Source organism: Aedes albopictus, chromosome 2 (genome assembly GCF_035046485.1).
Source record: "Aedes albopictus strain Foshan chromosome 2, AalbF5, whole genome shotgun sequence".
Classification (NCBI taxonomy): Eukaryota; Metazoa; Arthropoda; class Insecta; order Diptera; family Culicidae; genus Aedes; species Aedes albopictus.
In genome coordinates, this window is record NC_085137.1 from 133,379,244 (window position 1) to 133,405,170 (window position 25,927).

At 41.9% G+C, this 25,927-nt stretch overlaps 1 protein-coding gene across 14 annotated transcripts in view; it reads right to left on the bottom strand.

Moving 5' to 3' along the window:
• LOC109417673 (polypeptide N-acetylgalactosaminyltransferase 5) overlaps nt 1–25,927 on the bottom strand; it is a 452,742-nt gene that overhangs the window by 84,940 nt on the left and 341,875 nt on the right. For all 14 annotated transcript variants that reach the window (XM_029853443.2, XM_029853438.2, XM_062850468.1 and 11 more), the window contains 2 exons: nt 19,405–19,645; nt 14,214–14,343 (listed from right to left, as the gene is read on the bottom strand). In XM_029853443.2, the coding sequence (XP_029709303.2) occupies nt 14,214–14,343; nt 19,405–19,645 (371 nt within the window). The remainder of the gene's footprint in view (nt 1–14,213; nt 14,344–19,404; nt 19,646–25,927) is intronic.

The window sequence follows — 25,927 nt, forward strand, 5'->3', positions numbered from 1 at the left end:
CTTTGCATGATAGTTAGGAACGCTATCTAGTAGATAGCGACCAATGTAGGCTACCATGCCGCAGCTTTCACTAAGCCACAGCTGAAATCACAACCTTCGGTGCCCAAAGGGAACAGCAGTAGCAGTAGCCTTTACCTACCAAACCTTCCCTGACAGACAACCGATGCCAATAACGGCGTGAGTGAATTGAGAAATATCTGTTGCTATCAGTTAGTGGCGTGCCTGCACCAGATTGAACGTGAGCGCTGGCATCGAGTTCGTTGTTCACTGTTCGGTGGAGGGTGTGTCTGTTGCATGCGCCGAGCTACCTACGTGCCGAATTCCGGTCCAGCAAAAGGATCAACCAGGGATGCCACATATACAGATTTTTCTGTAACCATGCAGATTTTCTCGCAGCTTTTCATACAGAATTCTGTATACCAATAATTACAGATTTTTGGAAATTATACAGATTATACAGATTTTTCTGAAACTTACAGAATTTCGAACAGATTTTCCGCAAAATCTTACAGATTTCATACAGATTTTTGGCAAAACATGGTGATACAGATTATAAAGATTTTTGGAAGGCAATATACAGATTTAAATGTGGCAACACTGGGATCAACTGCTCCCCGGAGTCAGTTTACCTCCACGACGGCGACGACGACGACGCCGGAACGTATACGTGGCATTTAACGTCGCTTTTGTTTTCGGTCGTTTCGGCTTCGAGCCGCCACGCCGGGGCCATGGCTTCTCGATCTACAAGGGCTGCTGCAGAGCTGGTGGTGCGGACTAAGTAGCAACTGGTGCGGGCTATAGCTTGGATGACGTGCAGGCATATTTTTCATTGTTTTTGGCAGCATCAATTCTCGAGTCGAGGCATGAATGAAAGCCAACAGAGAGCAGCCAAGAGCAGAGAACAGAATCAGTAGTGGTGAAAGCATAAACAAACACGTGCCTGCTCAATAGCTATCGTGTTGAGCGAGCGTTGATTTTTGGGAAGCTTTAGTGCACGTCATATCGATACATCATCCGACAACATGATGAATGTACGTTTTCCACGGTCGTGATTTACCTTCGTGGTAAACTGTAATGCACTAATATTGGAACGATGGCGACATATCGATTGCGCCTGCAGGTTGACTGGCAGGGGTTTCATAATTAACGTTGTTCTTGATTTATGCAGACCTGTGATGTTTACAGCACGCAGATTAACATAATAATGTATTTAGATATGGAAGCTGTGGTTTATTTGTTTCAAAGTCATCTAATCTTAAGATGCCAGTACACAGGGTACAATATTTGTTCAAAAAGAAACCAATGCTCAAAAATCTTGTTTGATTTTTTTTGTCTGTATTAACGAGATTTTTAGCCCTAGGCTAGTTCATCTCGGGACCCACGCTTTACTTCCCTTCCGAAGGAAGAACTCACATTTTGCGAGTTTGTCGGGAGTGGGATTCGATCCCAGGTCCTCGGCGTGATAGTCAAGTGTTCTAACCATCACACCAGGTCCGCTCCAATCTTGTTTGACTTGATCGAGTTTTCATCAGTCTTCTTCTTCTTCTTTATGGCTCGACGTCCCCACTGGGACTTGGCCTGCCTTGCTTCAACTTAGTGTTCTTTGAGCACTTCCACAGTTATTAATTGAAGGGCTTTCTTTGCCTGCCATCGCATGAATTTGTATATTGTGAGGCAAGTACAATGATACACTATGCCCAGGGAGTCGAGAAAATTTCCCCGACCGGAACGGGAATCGAACCCGCCGTCTCCGGACTGGCGATCCTTAGCCTTAACCACTAGGCTAACTGAAGACCCCAGTTTTCATCAGTATCAAATAGATATTGCTTCTTGAGTTCTTTTTTGTCAAACATATTAGCCTGTGTACTTATAACCTTACTGATAAAATGAACGAAATTTCCATTTCTGTACCGTGTTTATGAATTCTTTTTTTCAACGTGAATTTTAACCTTAATTTGTGCTCCACTCTGTTTTATACCAATTAACAAGATTTTTTGTACACAATGATACCTACAGTATCTAGCCTTCTTGATTCGTAATCCTATGCCGATCTTAGTACCGCCGTTAACGCATTTTGGTAGCACCGTTGCACAGTTATGCAAGGGCGAAAAAAAGTCGAAAAAAAAATCCGTTTTCAATCCAAAGTATTTTTCTATTTTTTCTGAATATTTAAATATTCTATTTTTTTTTAAATTACGTGCTAATTGGACGAAAACTGATTTCATTGCTGATATTTTTATTGATTGTCTCGTCTATTTCAAAAGGCTCAGTCGTCATAGAGCTTAACGGAGTCATGTATTCAACACGCGCATTGACGAGATGTCAATGGCAACGTATTCTATTCATATCCAAATTGCCATCAATGTATTCTTAAATCTTGCGTGTAGGACGTAGAACATAACGGAGCCAATGTATGTTAAAGCATTTTGGTATTTCAATGTATAAAATGTTGTAAAATAAGGCATACGACCTACCCCGGCAGGTCTGAGTTAGAGAAAACGAAATTAAAATATTGCCACTTTGCAAATATTGAACAGATTTGAATATTATTTTATAATTTACTCACACACATGACCGGAGTTCTGCTAAACGAAATAAGTAGCCAAAAGTTTCTAAAACGAGATAATTATCTTGGAAGTTCAACCACTCACAAATAAACAACTTCTAAGATTATTTAACACTTTGACAAGTAACTTGTAGGCCTTCAATTAACGATCAGAGATATCATCGATCTTCATCGGTTGAAAAATACATTTACATTACATCCCGAGCAGGAATAAATAACTAACACATAACTGGAGCATACCAAAGTCAGGTATCATACCAAGACAAGGTATTGGTCGGTTATCCAGGTATTGAAAAAAACTTATTTAAGTATTTTGTAGGTATTGATAAAATACCTCAACGAGTTATTGATTTGGTGTTGAGGACTGCTTGAGGTATCATTCAATTATGGAAAAATCACAATTTGTATGGAAAAATCGCTTATTATTATTTAGGTACTGCCATACCTGATGTCATTATTCACGCGTTATGCACAGAATACACACCAGTTATTATTTTAGGTATTTTACCTCTTATGCAGGGGTTCTTAATACCTCATTCAGGTGGTAGGTATTCGGTTTTCCATACCTGAGTTAGGTATTTTTCAGCTATTTTCTCCTGCTCGGAATACTCTGGATTAACAAAAATATTAGTATTTGGTTTACTATTCGGTGTGGATCAATGTGTTTCTTAGTTTTAGGAATTTTTACTGAGTGTCTTTAGACAATTCTTACTGGGCATCCTCCAAGAGTTTCTGGGGGACTCCTGAGAGCAAATACTGGATAAATCAAAGTTAGAAATGCTCGAAATATCCCAGCAGAAATCTCAGCATGATTTTGTGTAAATTTCTGGAGTAATCCTTGAAAAAAAATCCCTGGTGGAGTCACAGGAGTAGTTTATGGAGGAATTATTGAAAAGAAAACCGATAGAAGACATTTTTAGAGGAATCCTATCAGGCGTTTCTGGAGGAGTTCTAAGAGGATTTCTAGAAAGAGTTCATGGATATATCCCTTGAGGAGTCGCAAGCAGAATTTCTAGAAGAATTTCAGAAGACGTTCCTGGTGCAGTTTTTGGGAATCGTAGCAAGAATTTCTAGAAGAGTCTCGGATAAATTACTGAAGGAATTTATGAAGAAATCCGTGGATGATTCATTTGCGAGATTTTTTAAGGAATCTCAACAGGCCTGACGGAACTTGAACATAATTTCCCGCAGTTACCCCAGGACGGTATCTGGAGTAATTGCGGCAAACATTCTTAAAGCGAATCTGAGAGGAATGTTGAAATATTTGGAGAAATCCTCTTGGATTATCTTCTGCTGGGATTCCTTCAGATATTTCCCCTGGAATTTCTCCAGTCATTTTGATGCGATTTTATGTATTTCTCTAATGATATCACAAATTTCTACATGAATTCCTTCAGGAATTTCCAGTATTTAGTTTTGGACGTCCTCAAGCAGGCACGGTAAAGGCTGGGTAATTCGCGCAATATAGATCCCATTGTGATCATTAGCCCAGCAAATTCTATCCCGACCTCCTAGTGGCATCGACCGGACTGCGAACAACCTTAGGGAAAATCGGGACAAGGAAGAGGGGAAGGTCTTTGCTTCTGCAAACCTGAGCGTCTGTTCTCCAAGAGGAGCGGCTCATTACAGCGTCTGATCCCCATCTTAGGGGCGGATGATCAATGTCCAAGTGCCAGGGAAGGACTCTAAGCTCAACTGTTCACTATGGTCCTCCGGAAAGTAGGGGGTTTACAAGACAGCCGTAAAAAAAACATTGTAACGAAAAATTAGGAACAGAATAAAACAAACCGAGACCAACAGTAATGACCCCAGCGAACAAAAAATACTTGCGATTGGAAACTCGGTCGTCGAACTGCCGATCGCTCAATTTCATCGGGAGTACCCGTATACTCCCCGATATACTGAAGGTTAGCGGGTTCAGCATCGTAGCGCTGCAGAAGGTGTGTGTGGGACAGAATTCATGGTGCGAACGTTTAGAGGTAATCATACCCCAGAGTTGTGGCACCACACGTGAGTTGGGAACAGCTTTTATCGTGATCGGCGACATCCAGAGGCGTGATCGGTTGGTGGCCGATCGACGAAATGATGTGCAAGTTAAGGTTATACGGGACGCCGTGTTATTTTTCCTATCTTCCCTCTCTTTCTAACAATTTGCCTCAGGATTTTGAAGATTGGAATCTCGATTTCTATCGCGCTGAAGATGCTGAAAAACAATCAGCATATGCACTGCGAGTGAGCATACACAATGATAAGTTTTTGTTGCTAAAAATGAATTAGAATCTGAGCCATGGCAGTTATTTTCTTCGGCCGTCCCGTTCATCCTTAAGGATCGAGGGACGATTCTTCAACTTCAGCATAATAAACGTGCACAGCCCTCACTCCGGAAGCACTGGTGACCCAAGCCACGACGTCAAGATCATCATAGGTGACCTAAACGCACAGGTAGGCCAGGAGGAGGATGTTAGACCGACGATTGGAAAGTTCAGCGCCCACCAGCTGATGAACGAAAATGGCCTACGCCTTATAAATTTCGCCGCCTCAAAGAACATGACCCTGCGTAGCACCTTCTTCCAGTACAGCCTCCCGTATCGTTACACCTGGAGATAACCAGTGATTCACCACAGCAAACGGAATCGCAAATCGACCACGTTATGATTGATAAACGGTTTTTCTCCGACATTATCGACGTCAGGACCTATCATAGCGCTAACATCGACTCTAATCACTACCTGGTGATGGTTAAACTGCGCTCAAAACTCTCCGTTATTACCAATGTGATGGACCGGATGTCGCCACCGCATACGCACAGTATCTCGAGGCAGCGTTGCCGGACGAGGGTGCGCTCGATGTGGCCCCTCTAGAGGAGTGCTGGAGTACAGTGAAAGCAGCCATCAACAACGCAACCGAGAGCACTATCGGGTACGTAGAACGGAGTCGACGAAACGATTGGTTCGACGAGGAGTGTGGAGCGATTCTGGAGAAGAAGGACGCAGCGCGGGCGGTAATGCTGCAGCATGGAACCCGACAGAATGTGGAGCGATACAGACAGAAGCGGAAGCAGCAGACCCGTATCTTCCGGAAGAAAAGGTGCCGCCTGGAAGAAGCGGAGTGCGAGGAAATGCAAATGATGTGCCGTTCACAAGAAACACGAAAGTTCTACCAGAAGCTCAATGCATCCCGCAAAGGCTTCGTGCCGTAAGCCGAAATCTGCATGGATAAGGACAGAAGCTTCCTGACGGACAAACGTGAGGTGATCGAAAGGTGGAAGCAGCACTTCGACGAGCACCTAAATGGCGAAGAGAATGTAGGCACGGGGGATCAAGGCAGTGGAAAAAATGACTATGTTGGTGCAGCAGAGGACGGGAACGAGCCAACTCCCACGCTGTGGGAAGTTAAGGATGCCATCCACCAGCTCAAAAACAACAAAGCGGCTGGTAAGGACGGTATCGCAGCAGAACTCTTCAAGATGGGCCCGGAAAAGTTAGCCATCTGTCTGCACCGGCTGAAAGTCAGGGTCTGGGAAAGCGAACAGCTACCGGAAGAGTAGAAGGAAGGGGTAATCTGCCCCATTCACAAGAAAGGCGACAAGGTAATGTGTGAGATCTAATAACTGGTCGTAGTGACTTAGATACCCAACAAGGAATATTGAAAAAATGTGTGAGAACTTTCGAGCGATCAACATTTTTAATGCCGCCTACAAAGTACTATCCCTTCCGTCGTCTTCTACCTAAAGTAAATGAGTTCGTGGGAAGTTGCCAAGCCGGTTTCTTCGACGGCCGGTCGACAACGGACCAGATCTTCACCATACGACAAATCCTCCAGAAATGTTGTGAATACCAGGTCCCGACGCATCACCTGTCCGTGTCCATCGACTTCAAAGCGGCATACGACAGTATCGACCGCGCAGAGCTATGGAAAATCATGGACGAGAACAATTTTCCCGGGAAGCTTACCAGACTGATAAGAGCAACGATGGACGGTGTGCAGAACAGTGTAAGGATTTCGGGTGAACTATCCAGTTCATTCGAATCTCGACGGGGACTACGACAAGGTGATGGACTTTCCTGCCTACTATTCAACATCGCCCTGGAAGGTGTTATGCGACGAGCCGGGCTCAACAGCCGGGGTACTATCTTCACGAAATCCGGCCAATTTGTCTGTTTTGCGGATGACATGGATATTATTGCTAGAACATTGATTGATTTGTCTTTAATAAAGAGACTTTCAGCCCTTGGCTGGTTCGTCTCTCACATGCTAGAACATTTGGAACGGTGGTAGAACTGTACACCCGCCTGAAACGCGAAGCAACAAAGGTCGGACTGGTGGTGAATGCGGCTAAGACAAAGTACATGCTGGTAGGTGGGACTGAGCGAGACAGGACAAACCTTGGCAGCGATGTTACGATAGACGGGGATATTTTCGAGGTGGTAGAAGAATTCGTCTACCGCGGTTCCTTGCTAACGGTTGACAATAACTTGAGTCGTGAAATACGAAGGCGCATCATCAGTGGAAGTCGTGCCTACTACGGGCTCCAGAAGAAACTGCGGTTAAATAAGTTTCACCCCCGCACCAAATGCACCATGTACAAAACGGTAATAAGACCGGTGGTCCTCTACGGACACGAGACTTGGACCATGCTCGAGGATGACCTGCAAGCACTCGGAGTTTTCGAGCGTCGCGTGCAAAGGACGATCTTCGGCGGTGTGCAGGAGACCGATGTGTGGCGGAGAAGGATGAACCACGAGCTCGCTGCGCTTTACGGCGAACCCAGCACTCAGAAGGTGGCCAAAGCCGGAAGGATACGATGGGCAGGGCATGTTGTAAGAATGCCGGACAACAACCCTGCCAAGTTAGTGTTCGCGACTGATCCGGTTGGTACAAGAAGGCGTGGAGCGCAGAGAGCACGATGGACGGACCAGGTGGAGCATGACTTGGCGAGCATTGGGCGTGACCGACGATGGAGTGCGGCAGCCACAAACCGTGTATTGTGGAAACAAAATGTTGATTCAGTTTTATCTTGAATTTGATGTATATTACTAAATACATAAATAAATACAAACACCAACTAGATTGTTCCCGGAAAATCAACTGAAATCAAACGTGCATTCACCAAGAGCATTTCAACTCCAACGACGAGCAATTCAATTATTTCCTCACACACAAAGGTGTTAAACTTTGATTCCCATCTGTAGTATCGGAATAACGTAGTAGGTCATGAGTATGACAGATAAGAGAAGTCAGTCAGTGACAGTAGGGGATAGAAGAACGATCTAAATATATTTGGTACATTAAAGGCAATTGTATCTCTGTGTTAATAAGTATATATCTTCCGAATCCCGATCATTACAGTGAATATTATATTGGCGACGAGGAGAAAATGTGAGTATTCGATGAGTTATTAAAAAATGGTTTGAATTCTGGCATATGTGAAAACAAAATCGCACGCATCGTTCTGCAAAAGAAACCGTTGAAGGAAAAGTGAAAATTCACCATGGCAACTATGAAAAAAAAAACAAATCCGTAGATGTTTTCTTGTGGATACTAATGAGTTCATATGTCATTTCCAATCAAGGGTAAAGCTGTGCCGTGTGATTTAAATGAGTGCTTATAAAACAATGCATGATTTGCTTACCATTCAAAAGAGTTTTGATTCAAATTCTGGGATTACACAAACAAACAGTTTTTGTTGATTCACAAATGAAAAGGAAAAAAGTACTAGTGATATAGGACACTTAATAATTGAGAAACATGGAAATGGTAATGAACTACTCTTTCATTATAAAAAATGGTGAGCATCTTCCATTGTAGTATTGATTTGTGTTCAACATCCTTTGGATGGAGAGTTTGGTTTTGTTGCAAATACGGTTTCGCTTAATTCAAAATAGGCGGAATCGTCTGATGTAAAAGCAACTGTGCAATGAAGTGTTATAAAAAAAAAGTATAATTATATGCTACATTTCACTATTGGATTGACGGCATCGTCGTTGGAAAGTGCGGGATCGTGATTCTGAAATGATAGGCGGATTCGCCAAACTGGTTCAGATTTTGGGTATTTATTCATGTTAGTAGCATCACAATCACTAACGGTAAAATAGTAAAGTAATGCCACATGAGAGAATAAATTACGAATAGTCAAAGCAGTTTTACTATTTGGCAGTGACGGATTCGTCAATAGCGGGTTCGCTAATCAGAACAAATAACGGAATCGTCAATAGCAAGATAACCAAATATCAGGAATGGCGGAATCGTCAAAATGACCTTACTAAGTTTGTGAGTGACGGTATCGTCAATAGCGGAATCGCTTTATACCATAAATGGTGGAATCGCCTAAACGGGTAAATAATTTTGGCAAATGGCGGAATCGTCTGTAGCGGGTTCGCTAAACAGAATAAATGGCGGAATCGTCAATGGCCAGGTAGCTAAATAGTAAGAACGGCGGAACCATCAAAGTGGGTTCGCTAATTTTGTAATGGCGGAATCGTCAATAGTCATATCGTTAAATGATATGAATGGCGGACTCGTCAAATCTGACTTATTGCTGTGTGCATTGGAAATGAGTTTGTGAATGACGGTATCGTCAAGAGCGGGATCGCTTTGAAGGGATTATTCGCCTAAGCGCTTAGTGAACATCTCTTGAATGACAGAACAGTCCAAATAGAGAAAAATGGTAAATTTTTAACAGTTATTATTTTCTTTGGGCTATAATGTATATAACTCACTCATTCACACAATTCACTCAACAACATTAAACGCAGATATTTAGAATATGGGGATTATTGTCGGAGTTTTATGGTGGCTGTTTAGAACTTTACATGGACCGTCGACACCCAGGCCACGTTTCCCATAGAGACAGCAGACAGCAGACTAACGAGTACATTATATAGATAGATATGATCTGTATTTGGCATACTGTTATAACATGCATAGAAATAAAAAAAAAATCAACTCTTTGGGGCCGGAGAAGTCATATATGTTATGAAACTCGTAGTAAAGTTTTCCAGACAATTTGCGACTCATCTTAGTTGTGCATAGCACTGCCCAAATATAAAATGAAGTTCAAAGTTCAATAAACGTTTGATGTAGTCGTAGGCTCAGTGTACCAGTTAGGGCTATAGTACCTCAAATTGGCTATGGTTGATTTTCAACCTTTAACGATGAAAAACAACATGAAATATTGTGTGGATATGAGATCACACTCACAAAAGATGATTGCAATCATTCAAACTTCACAATATGCTAAAATTGTTATAGAAATAAATCAATTTCCTTACAATTTCAGCTTCCTTGCACCCTATTTCGCCATAGTGTACCAGTTATGGCTAATCCCATAAGGAATGCATGCAAATAGTGCGAAATGGAATCGGAATAAGAAAATGTGTCCATAACTGGTACAGGGTTCCTATCATTGGCACACGCCGTAATAAAAACTAAAAGTAGTTTTGTTTCAGTTTGTTTATTTTTCCTGTAAAGTATGGAAACTACACAATCATTTGACATTCGTCGGTCTTCTTCTTATTTTTGTAGAAATAGTTTTCCTTAGGTAGAGCGATAACTGGTACAAGCACCCTATTATTGTAATTCTTATTTGCTTTACGATTTGATAGGTTCAGTATTAATTGATTGGTAAAAAAGGTCACGTCAATAGTACGGAAATTTGCCAGCAAATAATAGTTCCCGAGTAATTTTTCGGCTTATAGGATTGTTGTACGGCCAATATAGAACACATAAGTTTCTTAATAGAAAAATATCGACACTCCAAGGCGACATTTTGGGGAAACCACTTAATTTGCCAAGTGGAGTATGAAGAAGGATGACAACGAGAACGCCTACATTATGCATACTCTGATGATACACGTTTCTATATAATTCTGAAATATCTATCTACTGAAAATTATGGACATTGCAACATACAATAGTGGTCAAGAAAATTCATGTAACTGAAGTGTAATGCGAATGGAGGATAGTTGAAGCAAAGTGGTAATGTTGTAAGAAATGGCAAACAATGCAGTGTGTGCTTGACGAACTGTAAAACAGGTGCTGAAAGAGGATTCGACTCTCAATTAAAACTTAGTCATATAAATTAAAAAAAAAACTGAGTAGTAAGTTCTTAGTATATATTTTGAAAATAATGCGAAGGTTTATGTTAACTGTCAAACATATCTGTTAATCTTCGAAATGTCGAATGTTTGACACTAAGCCTTCGGCAGTCTCTAAATCCACAGGAGGAGAAAAAAAATACAAGAAAATGTATTTGATGATTAATTAAAATTAAATAAAATCAAATAAAAATGAGCTGATCTCAGATCGTCCCTACGGGTTCTACAAATTATAACAGTTCTAAAAGGTTCTGGAATCGTTCCACTATGATTTTCTACAGACATGAAATTTGCAGTTTGAGATTTTCAAAAAGTAATGAAATTAGTATTGTCAAGCTTGAACAATGCGTTTTTATTTAGTTGATGAAGTAGTTTTGGGACTTTCATGGAAAAGCTTGATAAAAAAGTTTTAAAACATGGATGAGTATTATCTGACCTATAGAATGTAACATTAAATCTGTCAATCATTTTTAGGGCCAAGAATGAAGAAATTTTGGCAGACCAAAAACGCTGAAATAGTTATTTCAATTAGAAGTTTTGTTCCATGCTATGTTTTGAACAACGGAATACATTCAGGCGGGTCGGGCCACAAACATTATGTTTATATTGTTCTATTAAAAAAAATAGAAAGGTCGAAACTGTTCATAGATAAAAACGATTCTGAAAAAATGAGAGATAAAAAAAAGACGTACATATACAGGTTTCCGGTTTTAATAATACTTCAAGGTTGTAATCAATGTCTAGTAAACAATTTAAGTATGTATCGTACAACATATGACAAAACATTATATTAAATATTACAGAAAATTACATCATTGGACGATTAAACTTAGTCACATGTGCATATGTAGGGTCGAAATTTTCCATGAGTTTTCAAGTGTGTGGCTATTATCCATAATTGTGTCTGATTAAACAAATTTCACGATGGCAGATAAAACTCAAAATTGAATGGTATGGTATACTAGTATCTCAACTGAAGCGCGGACAAATAATACTCATCGACTTCTTCAGAACACATATCTTCAGAAAAATATTTGCTAGAGTTTGTCGGTTTAGCGAGAGTGATCGTCATAATGTTAATAATAGTTTATTTAATCAATTTAATTTTGGGGTGTACAGTTGGTCAGGAATTGTAGAAATAGCGCAGTATACGAACAAGTCGCAGTTTTCCATTGAAAATTTTAAGATTTCGGGACCCGAGCAAAAGAGAATACCAAAAGCTTAACTAAATAAGTTATTTTGGCGTAATAACTGTATAATGTAATCAGTATTTTTAATGTTATTAACATATCATGTTATGTTATAAACTTGTTATAAGCGGCAAAATAACAAATATCATTAAAAAACAATGTTCCTGGAAGATCAATTAAATAACATGTTTTGTAAGATTCAATAACAACTTAATTACAGTGAATATTGCAGTGAATTTGAAAACTTGTTATTGTTGTGTTATTGTTCATCACATTTTTGTACATCCTTAATAGTAGATGATAACTAAAATTGTCATACAACAAAATATATTATTTAAATGTTATTTAGTGGATGAATCTCAATAACTTGATCATAGAAAAATGATCAAATAGATCGTGTTATAGAAAAGTACTACTTTGATAAGTTAATAATAACAAATTATGATATAAAAACAAGCTCTGTGATTCTGTTGTCATGAATTTGATATTCTTCTCTGCTCGGGGAAGAAGTAATTACAGCAAGCAATTTATAAAGAACACTTGACCGAAGACTGGCCGAAGACTAATAATGTGAGGTAGAACTGATGAATAACTGGAATAAGAAAGTGTATAACATAAAACAAATCAAAATTTAAAAAAAAAACTTAAAAGGGAAGCGAAAGTAAGCACTCAAGTTGTAACTAGAATCGATCAATTCACATTTATGATTGACAGTTTATTACAGGATAAAATTATAGTGTACACCTTTCAGCAGGTATTCTATTTGAAGAAATCAGGAACCGTGGTTAAACTTAACTGAAGGTGTTGAAAAAAGTAGACGTTATGTTTGAAACCATTACAACTCGATCTATGAAGTCTTTAAATTAATACGTATCACTCGACAGGCCATCTGAAGGAATTGACTCAAACAGATGAAAAAGATATCACCGAAGATAACATGGAAGTAATAGCATTCGAAACTTCTGAACCAGAACTTTTATTAATGTAACTTGTGCAAATAAAAATGGTTATTTTAAAGATTAAGTAAAGGGGGAGTGTAGTATCGGAATAACGTAGTAGGTCATGAGTATGACAGATAAGAGAAGTCAGTCAGTGACAGTAGGGGATAGAAGAACGATCTAAATATATTTGGTACATTAAAGGCAATTGTATCTCTGTGTTAATAAGTATATATCTTCCGAATCCCGATCATTACAGTGAATATTATACCATCGAGTACATTCAGCTCCTTTCAGTATTGACAATTTCGAAAAGCCAATAACTACGGTTCGAAATTATACATGCGACCAACCTTTCCTCGTATGCCGGCACGGCATTGTAGGCTTAAGCAATACCGTCTGTTGCCATCGTAATCGTGAACCAGTCGTCTGCCGTATTTGCACATAAAGATAAAGCCTCTTGCCGTCGCCCTTCCCCCCATCGAAACGGACCCATCACGCGAGCTATTGTTGCAGGCGGAGTCCTTTCCGAGATGCTCTCGCGTTGTGTTTGCACAGTTGATTGATCGACAGATTGAGCCTCATGTGCCACGCCGCAAAAGCCACGCAGCATCACCATCAGCAACATGCTCCATCCATCCGAGCTTCGCTAGTATATTCGTGTATCATGCGCCAGAACGAGCTGTTGCAGACGGCACGTACCTATTACAGAGTGTTTGACTCCTGCAGCACACAATCGGCTCCGCAGTTCCACTTCCGTCCGTCGCTCTCTCTAAGTATTACAATTGGAGTGCTTCGAAAGAGATTGATTCAATTTAGACGTCAAAGCAACGCAGCAACGAGTGGGAGAAGATTATACGGTCGTCTAAGTTGACAGGGTGCGACTATGGAAAAATGGGGAAAGGCTCATTTGGTAAGTCTTATGATTGTTTTGGAACAGAGCCTGTTTCTCAAATTGGACTTTAGCACTTATTGACTGAGAGCTTATTGACAAATTTTGCAATCAATACTCGTATTACAAGCACGACGCCAATGCAAGACCGTACCACCCAAGTAACAATGCAATGACAGCTGAATAACAGCTTGTTCAGCTTAAGAGCGGCTTGTTCAGCTGTAGTACAGCAATATAGTTTGTTTGGCAGAGCTCTTCGAAACGTTTATCCCGCTTATACATTGACCAGATGCTTACCTTATTTCAAATGTTACACCCTGTTTTGCTCAATAAAATCCCGTGCCTTCATCCCTACTAGGTACTAAATGAATAGTTCTCGGATGAAGAGGATAGCAAAGCGAACACATCATTGACTGGGTTCGTCCTATATAAACGCTCCATCTGTATCCACCAAAGGACACACACTCGCTCGCATGCAAAAACTATCGACCTGAATGGGTAGTCGATAGAACAGCAAGATATGGTACTTACTCGTGATGCCGCACGTCCGTCAGTGACCGATTCAGCCAGATCATGTCGCTGGCCAGCAGGTTGAACTGATTCTCCTTGAACTTCTCCTTCATTAGCTCCTGCTGGCTGGAGGGGATTTTCACCGGTTTGCCTGTGGAAAATCAAAGAACAACCAACACTGTAGTATAGGCAGGCAGGCAGGTAGGCAAACGATGCATTTGTTGGCTCTCACTCTGTCTCGTGTAATAACACCCACTCCACAGCTGTCCGTGATGGCGGTGAGGTGGTGTGTGATTTATTCAGGTAGGTATAGATAGGCGGATGGCGCACGGTGAAGGAAGAAGGATTAATTAAGAGCATGGCGGTTTTAGCGAGGGATTGGAGGTGGGTGATGAGTGTTGTGTGGTTAATGCTGTGGTGGGATATTGATGGAGTACTAGGATGATGGACGACCGGCCGCCGGACTCTGATGATGCTTAACGGTTGAAGATTGCTCACAGAGATAATTTGTCCTTTTTGGTTTTGTGGGTGGATAATGTAATTAGGTTTTGCACAGGGACACTGCATCAAGGACACAACCGAAACGGGTCTTATATACTGTTATCTCAATCATGTTCAGTCAAGAAAATTTAAAGCATATGCATTATATTTGGACTTCACATATACAAAAACTAAAGAGAATTTTGTAGGAATCGCTAGATCTCTAGGTAAATTTCAGAGAAATTTCTTGAAAAAATCTTAAATGAAACTACTGGAGAAATCTCTGTAGCTTGAACAAACAAAAATCACAAGAAAGATTCTTTTACAAATTGCTCTAGGAATTAAATGCGTTACTTCTAAAGAAACTACGAGAAATCCCTGTGGAATTCCAGGTGGAATCCCGTTGGAATTCCAGGTGGAATCCCGTTGGAATTCCAGGTGGAATCCCGTTGGAATTCCAGGTGGAATCCCGTTGGAATTCCAGGTGGAATCCCGTTGGAATTCCAGGTGGAATCCCGTTGGAATTCCAGGTGGAATCCCGTTGGAATTCCAGGTGGAATCCCGTTGGAATTCCAGGTGGAATCCCGTTGGAATTCCAGGTGGAATCCCGTTGGAATTCCAGGTGGAATCCCGTTGGAATTCCAGGTGGAATCCCGTTGGAATTCCAGGTGGAATCCCGTTGGAATTCCAGGTGGAATCCCGTTGGAATTCCAGGTGGAATCCCGTTGGAATTCCAGGTGGAATCCCGTTGGAATTCCAGGTGGAATCCCGTTGGAATTCCAGGTGGAATCCCGTTGGAATTCCAGGTGGAATCCCGTTGGAATTCCAGGTGGAATCCCGTTGGAATTCCAGGTGGAATCCCGTTGGAATTCCAGGTGGAATCCCGTTGGAATTCCAGGTGGAATCCCGTTGGAATTCCAGGTGGAATCCCGTTGGAATTCCAGGTGGAATCCCGTTGGAATTCCAGGTGGAATCCCGTTGGAATTCCAGGTGGAATCCCGTTGGAATTCCAGGTGGAATCCCGTTGGAATTCCAGGTGGAATCCCGTTGGAATTCCAGGTGGAATCCCGTTGGAATTCCAGGTGGAATCCCGTTGGAATTCCAGGTGGAATCCCGTTGGAATTCCAGGTGGAATCCCGTTGGAATTCCAGGTGGAATCCCGTTGGAATTCCAGGTGGAATCCCGTTGGAATTCCAGGTGGAATCCCGTTGGAATTCCAGGTGGAATCCCGTTGGAATTCCAGGTGGAATCCCGTTGGAATTCCAGGTGGAATCCCGTTGGAATTCCAGGTGGAATCCCGTTGGAATTCCAGGTGGAATCCCGTTGGAATTCCAGGTGGAATCCCGTTGGAATTCCAGGTGGAATCCCGTTGGAATTCCAGGTGGAATCCCGTTGGAATTCCAGGTGGAATCCCGTTGGAATTCCAGGTGGAATCCCGTTGGAATTCCAGGTGGAATCCCGTTGGAATTCCAGGTGGAATCCCGTTAGAATTCCATGTGGAATCCCGTTAGAATTCCAGGTGGAATCCCGTTGGAATTCCAGGCGGAATCCCGTTGGAATTCCAGGTGCAATCCCGTTGGAATTCCAGGTGGAATCCCGTTGGAATTCCAGGCGGAATCCCGTTGGAATTCCAGGCGGAATCCCGTTGGAATTCCAGGCGGAATCCCGTTGGAATTCCAGGCGGAATCCCGTTGGAATTCCAGGCGGAATCCCGTTGGAATTCCAGGCGGAATCCCGTTGGAATTCAAGGCGGAATCCCGTTGGAATTCCAGGCGGAATCCCGTTGGAATTCCAGGTGCAATCCCGTTGGAATTCCAGGTGCAATCCCGTTAGAATTCCAGGTGCAATACCGTTAGAATTCCAGGTGCAATCCCGTTGGAATTCCAGGTGCAATTCCGTTGGAATTCCAGGTGCAATCCCGTTGGAATTCCAGGTGGAATCCTGTTGGAATTCAAGGTGGAATCCTGTTGGCATTCCAGGTGGAATCCTGTTGGAATTCCAGGTGGAATCCTGTTGGAATTCCTAGTGGAATCCCGGAGGAATTCCTAGTGGAATCCCGGAGGAATTCCTAGTGGAATCCCGGAGGAATTCCTAGTGGAATCCCGGAGGAATTCCTAGTGGAATCCCGGAGGAATTCCTAGTGGAATCCCGGAGGAATTCCTAGTGGAATCCCGGAGGAATTCCTGGTGGAATCCCGGAGGAATTCCTAGCGGAATTCCGGAGGAATTCCTAGCGGAATTCCGGAGGAATTCCCAGTGGAATACGGGAGGAATTCCCAGTGGAATTCGGGAGGAATCCCCAGTGGAATCCGGGAGGAATCCCCAGTGGAATCCGGGAGGAATCCCCAGTGGAATCCGGGAGGAATCCCCAGTGGAATCCGGGAGGAATCCCCAGTGGAATCCGGGAGGAATCCCCAGTGGAATCCGGGAGGAATCCCCAGTGGAATCCGGGAGGAATCCCCAGTGGAATCCGGGAGGAACCCCCAGTGGAATCCGGGAGGAATCCCCAGTGGAATCCCGGAGGAATTCCCAGTGGAATCCTGGAGGAATTCCCAGTGGAATCCCGGAGGAATTCCCAGTGGAATCCCGGAGGAATTCCCAGTGGAATCCTGGAGGAATTCCCAGTGGAATCCCGGAGGAATTCCCAGTGGAATCCAGGAGGAATTCCCAGTGGAATCCCGGAGGAATTCCCAGTGGAATCCCGGAGGAATTCCCAGTGGAATCCAGGAGGAATTCCCAGTGGAATCCCGGAGGAATTCCCAGCATAATTCCGCAGGAATTCCCAGTGGAATCCCGGAGGAATTCCCAGTGGAATTCCGGAGGAATTCCCAGTGGAATCCCGGAGGAATTCCCAGTGGAATCCCGGAGGAATTCCCAGTGGAATCCCGGAGGAATTCCCAGTGGAATCCAGGAGGAATTCCCAGTGGAATCCCGGAGGAATTCCCAGCATAATTCCGCAGGAATTCCCAGTGGAATCCCGGAGGAATTCCCAGCATAATTCCGCAGGAATTCCCAGTGGAATCCCGGAGGAATTCCCAGTGGAATCCCGGAGGAATTCCCAGTGGAATCCCGGAGGAATTCCCAGTGGAATCCTGGAGGAATTCCCAGTGGAATCCCGGAGGAATTCCCAGTGGAATCCCGGAGGAATTCCCAGTGGAATCCCGGAGGAATTCCCAGCATAATTCCGCAGGAATTCCCAGTGGAATCCCGGAGGAATTCCCAGTGGAATCCCGGAGGAATTCCCAGTGGAATCCCGGAGGAATTCCCAGTGGAATCCCGGAGGAATTTCCAGTGGAATTCCAGAGGAATTCCTAGTGGAATCCCAGAGGAATTCCTGGAGGAATTTCTAGTGGAATCCCGAAGGAATTCCTGGAGGAATCTCCGAAGAGAAACTCCAAAGGAATTCCTGGAGAAATCTCCGAAAAATTTCCTGGAGAATCTCCAAAGGAATTCCTGGAGGAATCTTTAAAGAGAATCTCCAAAGGAATTCCTGGAGGAATCTCCAAAGGAATTCCTGGAGGAATCTCCGAAGAAATTCCTGGAGAAATCTCCGATCCCCCGAAGGAATTCTTTGTGGAATCCCGGAGGAATTCCTGGTGGAATCCCGGAGGAATTCCTGGTGGAATCCCGGAGGAATTCCTGGTGGAATCCCGGAGGAATTCCTGGTGGAATCCCGGAGGAATTCCTGGTGGAATCCCGGAGGAATTCCTGGTGGAATCCCGGAGGAATTCCTGGTGGAATCCCGGAGGAATTCCTGGTGGAATCCCGGAGGAATCCCGGAGGAATTCCTGGTGGAATCCGGGAGGAATTCCTGGTGGAATCCGGGAGGAATTCCTGGTGGAATCCGGGAGGAATTCCTGGTGGAATCACGGAGGAATTCCTGGAGGAATTCCGGGAGGAATCCCCGGAGGAATTCCGGGAGGAATTCCTGGAGGATTTTGAATCTCTGGAGGAGTTCCTGGAGGAATCTGCGGAGGAATTTCTGGAAGTATCCCCGGAGGAATTCCGGGAGGAATCTTTGGAGCGATTTCGGGAGGAATCTCCGGAGAAATCCCCGGAGGAATTCCTGGAGGAATTGTCGGAGGAATTTCTGGAGGAATTCCTAAAGGAATCCTCGGAGGAAATTCTGGAGGAATTGCAGTCGAAATCCCTGCAGAATTTCAAGTCAGAATTCCGGAAGAGTGCCTGTCGGAATCATTTGAAGAATATCTGTCGGAATCACTGCAGGAATTTCTGTCCAAATAACTGGAGGGATTCATGTCGGAAACACAGAATGAGTTCCTGTTTGAATCCTGTCGGAATTCCGCTCTGAATCCATGGAGAAATTCCTGTCGGATTTCCTGGAGACATATATGTCGGAAATCCAAGAGGAGTTTCTGTTAAAATCTCTGGAGCAGTTCCTGTTCAAATCTATTGAGAAGTTCCGAATGATACATCGGAATCTCTGTATTCCGTAGGAATTGTATCCGCCGGAGTTCCTTAACAATTCCTATTGGAATGCCAGAATTGCTATCGGAATCCCTGGAAGACTTCATGTGAATCTCTGAAGGACTCATTTTGGAACTCCTCGAGGGGTTTGGTTCGTGTTGGAATTTATTTAGGAGTTACTGTCAGAATCTTTGGAAGAATTTCAATGACTAATTTACCAAAAAATGTCGATGAAGGTTTTAAAGAGATGAATTGAGCTTAACTCTTTAACTAATAGAAAACAGCACCCTATCATCACTACTCACCAAGCTCGCCGGGTTTCCCGTAGTTTTCGCCCACATGCGGCGCGGGGCGCCACTTTTTCAGCTCCTGCGGCCGATAGGTTCGGGGCATCGAACTGTCGAAACCCTGCTCCCCGGCGCCCAGGTTGTTGGAGTTGGTATCAATCTCCTCTTCGTCCACTATGGGATCGTCGTCCTCGGCTGCGGCGGCCCTTCCCGCCGAATGTGGTTGATCCTGCCGCTGCTGTTGTGCACTGTGTGGGAGCTGTCGGGTGGATTGGGGAGAATCAGAGAAGAGGAAAAAAACGAGCAAATTAGTGCGGTTGATGGGCCATTTGGTTCTGGTTATTAATTAATAATATATGGATTAGGGTGTGATTGATCTAACAATTCAAATTGGGTTGTTTTTGTTTTGTTTTTAATAACATGAGAGGATAAACTTGGAATTCAAAAAGCGCTAAATTGTACTGCTTCCCATCAAACTTGCAAATTCAAACTGAATCTACAAAACAGGCATCACCCTAACAGAAAGGCTTGACAATTTGTAGCTTTTATCATTAGTTTAGTACGGTCGATGACTAACAAAAGCTGCGAACCATCCTACATAAAACGAGCAAAATTTAATGAAAAAGAAACCACTTTCATGTGACAGTAACGTGATTAATGGGCCGTGAATGGAGCATACGCTATTCAAAGCCATCCTGGCAACAAGTGCTCGGAATCACCCTCTGCATCCTTACCACCTAACCACCTGGTGGCGCTTCACCGTGAACCAAGCACGGTAGGTGTGTAACAAAAGGTAATGACCTCCAAAATAAATTACCTTCATTCATCCGTAAGATGATACATTCCCGTCGTACCGTCTGTTGCGCCCCATGCCCAGAGAAGACGTTTACCTTAATAGCATTTCTCCAAGGTTAGGAAACGGACCAGCCGCAGCAGCAGCCGCAGCTCCGTTGCCGCCGTCATTGTGTGTAGAAGAGGGAAATTCTCATGAAAGCGAAAGAAGCGAGACCAAAATAATGTATCCTTCTGCGTTGCTGGGTGAGTGGGTGGAGACGGAGACACACACACTCTCTTGCATTCCACGGGCCAAAACGTAGCAGCAACGACGATGGAAAATTGCTATCAAAATTAGTTGAATACTTTGCATCTGCGGTCGCTTTATGACCAGCTTCAGCTAGCCAGCAGCATCCGGAATGGGTTTCAACATCCGCCCAGCTATGTGTGGGGGTCACCAACGGCCATAGTGCAGCAATGTCGTTGCGGGATCAGAATGACACTGTGTCAAAGCTGCAGTAATTCCAAGGATAGGGTTTCCGTTACTCCTTGAAGTTTAAAGGATATAGTCTCGATGCTCATGAAAGGGCAGTTCCTGATCATCTGGTAACCATCGCTACTACGGAGAGTAGTTAGAAGTGGTATATAGACATTGTCCACCGAGAAGACAACAACATTTTGTCATTTAGTAGACGATGTCATGTCACAGAATATAAGACGGTTTCAACGAAATAGATGCATACCTCTCAAGAAATCCTGGCTGGTGCCAGTTGCAGCTTGCATGGTGTATATCAGCGATTCTCAAACTATGGATTACTGCCCACTGGTCTGGCGGGTCGATTACTAGTGGGTCGCAGAAGTTTGACCGAGATTGTTGTAAATATCACGCTTCACTTATGTTACATTAGAGTATAAATTTGTAGAAAATTTTAGATTCATCTGAATGCTCTACAAGTTCAAGTTGTTGCTTATATTTTGCATTCTCGGTTAGATTTCAGAAAGAATAGAATACAGAGATTGTAAGATAGTTCCACAATGACGGCCTTCCTGACCATCCAGCAGTACTACAATTCTGAAAATAATAGTTGGTGTTTGCGCTCTCGCAGTTCGTTGTGTTTGATGGATTTCATGAAACATGAAACGTGCACAGATCGAAAAAGTAGTGTAAAATTCTGTGGCATATGATACACATAATTGGAGCGTGGGATATCATAGAAGTTCACATGAAATACCATGTAAATATCATGAACTTTCATGTAAATTTCTATTCATGTCATACAATTCAATATGACCTAAAGTAATTACATGACATATAACACAAATTTGCATGATATATCATGTAAACCATCACAACACGAAGTTTATCTGTGTGCACAGATCAAAAAAAGAGTGTAAAGTTCTCACAGTTCGAATAAAACCTGTAAATTTATGACAGATCGAATGTAACAAAAGGACCCCGTCATATATGATGGAAATTTTTGTGCGATCTTAAAATTACATTGCAGATATCTGTTAGAAAATATAAAGAAAAATTGAGCGCCGAGCGAGAATTGAACTCAGACCCTTGGGGTCTGAGTAATGACATTTACACGTCATGTAAACTTCAGTTAAGTCATGTAAACTTAGTGTTATGATGGTTTACATGATATATCATGTAAATTTGTGTTATATGTCATGTAAACACACAGAGTCATACTGAATTACATGACATATAATGGAAGTTTACATGATATTTTATGACTTTTACATGATATGTCATGTAAACTTCTGTGATATCCCACGCTCCAATCATGTGCATCATATGTCACAGAACTTTACACTCTTTTTTTGATCTGTGTATGTCACAGAAGTTTACACTCGTTTTTCGATCTGTGTAGCTGGAAGTTTACATGACTAAAATGAAGTATACATGACGTGTAATTATCTTTATTTTATCTGTTTGTACACAGATAAAAATAATAAGGTTTACACGTCATGTAAACTTCATTTTAGTCATGTGAACTTCCAGTTATGATGATTTACATACTATATCATGTAAATTTGGGATCTATGACATTTCGTCGAAAGACATTTGGTCGAATGACGTTTGGTCGAATGACATTTGGTCGAAAGTACATTTGGTCGAACGGACGTTTGGTCGAATGGACATTTGGTCGAAACCCATATTATGGAGTAGGAAACATATGACATTTAGTCGAACGGACAATTCGTCGAATGGACATCTGGTCGAAAGGCACTAACAGATGAAAAGACACTAGACCAGTCGATGACAAAAACCGCTAGATAAGAGTTATGTGCTTAGCAGGTAGTGTAGTCCGCGCACTGTATTTCCGACTTCAGCTTGAGAAAGTACGTTCCGAATACTCAATAGGGAGGTGCGTACCCAAGGTGGTAGCCCCTTGAGCGCCATGTAGGCAGAGCAGCCCCGGTAAGGAAGCCTGCTTTAAACCGTCATCTACCAGAAAAAGCAAAACGAGAGAAAACGGAATGATTTCAGTAACAAATTTTGAAAACGATGTATAATCAACGGTGTAGCATTGATTATACGTCGTTTTCAAAATTTGTTACTGATTTAACGGCAATAGACCAGGCAACAATTTAAGAATAACGATTAGAAAATCAAATCTTGAACGTGAGAACTTAAATTTGACCCACACGTCTTGCGCACCTGGCTCGTGAACTACAGAATGCCGAAGTTAATGAGGCTACTATTCGCAGATCAGCGAATAAAACTTTCATTGAACCTGTCATTGGAAAACTTTCATTTCGTTGCCAACAATATTGCTCTGCGGCTTGTAGCATTCGCTGCTAGAGCAATGCAAATCATCAGTACCTATTTACTTCGTAGGTGAGAATGTCCGAAAACACTACTGCTAGCGATACCTGAGTGATGATACTTGCTTGCAGATTGATACTACATAAGAGGATAACATGAAAAACGTGACGCATTTAACGCGTTCAAGTTAAAACTCGGCACGCTGCGATCAGAAATATTTGAAAATTCTTCGGTTGGAAGTTGGAACGCAGATTCATAATTAGGTACATTCGCAAAATGCCTGCATGATACCCTGGTATCCTCAAAACTGAAATGGTTATATATCCGCCATTTTTTCAAAGATTTCATTCTTGGGATTCGATTCAGAAACTTATCTTTTATTGGGAGCATATCCGAGTGAACCGGTTTGATTACCGTGGTTTTCGGAATATCCGGATTTTCAGGAACATGTTCGGCATGTCAGCTACAATAATCATCGAAGATCATAAACCAATAGTCTTGTCCAATTAGTCTTGTCATCAGTCTTGGTGGGCAAATCTCAAAAAGTCACGGCTATCAATAACACTTTCTTACACCTCAACCCTTCTCAACCCCACAAAGTATATTTATATTTACGGATTTTCTGAAACTCCGGGTGACCGGACCAGTTTATTCGCATACCTTACATATCGATCGAGTAAGCACATGTGAGTTCCGAGCTGAATCGGTATCTGAACGGGCGTTCTTGAGCAATAAGCTCTGACATGCAAGCTAAATTACTACTGCGTTTCAATCAAAACATTGAAAGCATATATATTATTTTCGACTCGTGTTCAGTTCAAGTACAACACTACATGAAAGAACAGCCTATGTTTAAAGAAGGAAAAATATCAGATGAAAAATCTGCAGCTTCAACATATGAACATAGTAAAATCAGGAAACTTGAACAAAACCCCAGAAGGTAAAACCACTGAAGAAAAAAATCAGCAGTTGGTACATGACGCAATGAAATTAGTAAACTTGAAAGACTGGCCTATGTTTGAAAGAAGGAAAAATATCTAAAAAAAGGAATCAACTAATGAAGAACAGCTTGTGTTCAAAAGGAAAAAAATCTTCTGAAACATTCAGCCGTTGGTACAGAGTACTGGAAAACGATGTTGGGGTCAATATGACCCAAACAGGCACGCTGAACGTGCGTTACACCATCGTGGTGCGAAAAACCTAGCATCCTAGGAGGGTTAATAAACGTGAAAGAATAGCCTATGTTTCAAAGAAGGAAAAATACATGAGAAAAAGACAGCAGCTATAACATTCAAACAGAGTACAAATACGAAACTTGAAAGAATAGCATATGGTCAAAAGAAGAAAAAATCATCGATAAAAAAATCGCAACCATAATGTTCACTGTCAGCACAAATAACAAACTTGAAAGAACAGCATATGTTGAAAAGAAAGAGAAACCTTCGATGGAAAAGCCAGTATGTGCTACACAAAAACGCAATGAAATGATGAAACTTGAAAGAAGAGCCAATATTAAAGATAAGGAGAAATCTTCGATGGAAAATCAACTACTTCACCATTGCCAACGAAAACTGCATCGCAAAACAAGTTACCATAATAATACGTAAACACCCTTGAATAAAATATTTGTTGTTTAATGTTTGATATTATTAACATGACTAAATTGCTATACGACTTAACGTCCATTCGACCAAACATACTTTCAACCAAATAAGTTTAGTAACAAATAAATTAAGGTATCGAAATCTATAATTTTTTTCACTTAAATCTCTTTTCATCGGTTAGTGCCTTTCGACCAAATGTCCATTCGACGAATTGTTCATTCGACTAAATGTCATATGCTTCTTCTTCCACAAAATGGGTTTCGACCAAACGTCCATTCGACCAAATGTCCTTTCGACCAAACGTACTTTCGACTAAATGTCATTCGACCAAACGTCATTCGACCAAATGTTATTCGGCCAAATGTCCTAAAGCCGTAAATTTGTGTTATATGTCATGTAAAAACTCTGAATCATGCTGATTTACACGACATATAATGGAAGTTTACATGATATTTCATGAGATTTACATGACATGTCATGCAAACTTCTGTGAAATTCCACGCTCAAAACATGTGCACTTATGGCTTTAGGACATTTGGTCGAATGACATTTGGTCGAATGACGTTTGGTCGAATGACATTTGGTCGATAGTACGTTAGGTCGAAAGGACATTTGGTCGAATGGACATTTGGTCGAAACCCATTTTGTGGAAGAAGAAGCATATGACATTTAGTCGAATGGACATCTGGTCGAAAGGCACTAACCGATGAAAAGAGATTTTTGTGGAAAAAAATATTATAGATTTCGGTATCTGAACTTATATGTTGCTGAACTTATTTGGATAAAAGTATGTTTGATAGAATGGACGTTAAGTCGTATAGCAATTTAATCGTGTTAAATAATATCAAACATTAAAAAGCAAATATTTCATTCAAGGGTGTTTATTATTATGGTAACTTGTTTCGCAATGTAGTTTTTGTTGGCATTGGTGACGTAGTTGATTTTCCATCAACGATCCTTATTTTTAATCTCGTCTCTTCTTTCAAGTTTCACCATTTCATTGCGTTTTTGTGTAGCACATACTGGCTTTTACATCAAAGGTTTCTCCTTCTTTCCAACATATGCTGTTCTTTCAAGTTTGTTGTTTGTGCTGACAGTGGACATTATGGTTGTGATTTTTCTTTATCGATGATTTTTCCTTCTTTTGAACATAGGCTATTCTTTCAAGTTTCGTATTTGTACTATATTTGAATGTTATAGCTGCTGTCTTTTTCTCATGTATTTTTCCTTCTTTGAAACATAGGCTATTCTTTCACGTTTATTCATCCTCCTAGGATGTTCTCCTGTACCAACTGCTGAATGTTTCAGAAGAATTTTTTCCTGATATTTTTCCTTCTTTTAAACGTATGCTGTTATTTCATGTTGTGTTGCAATTGAACTGAACACG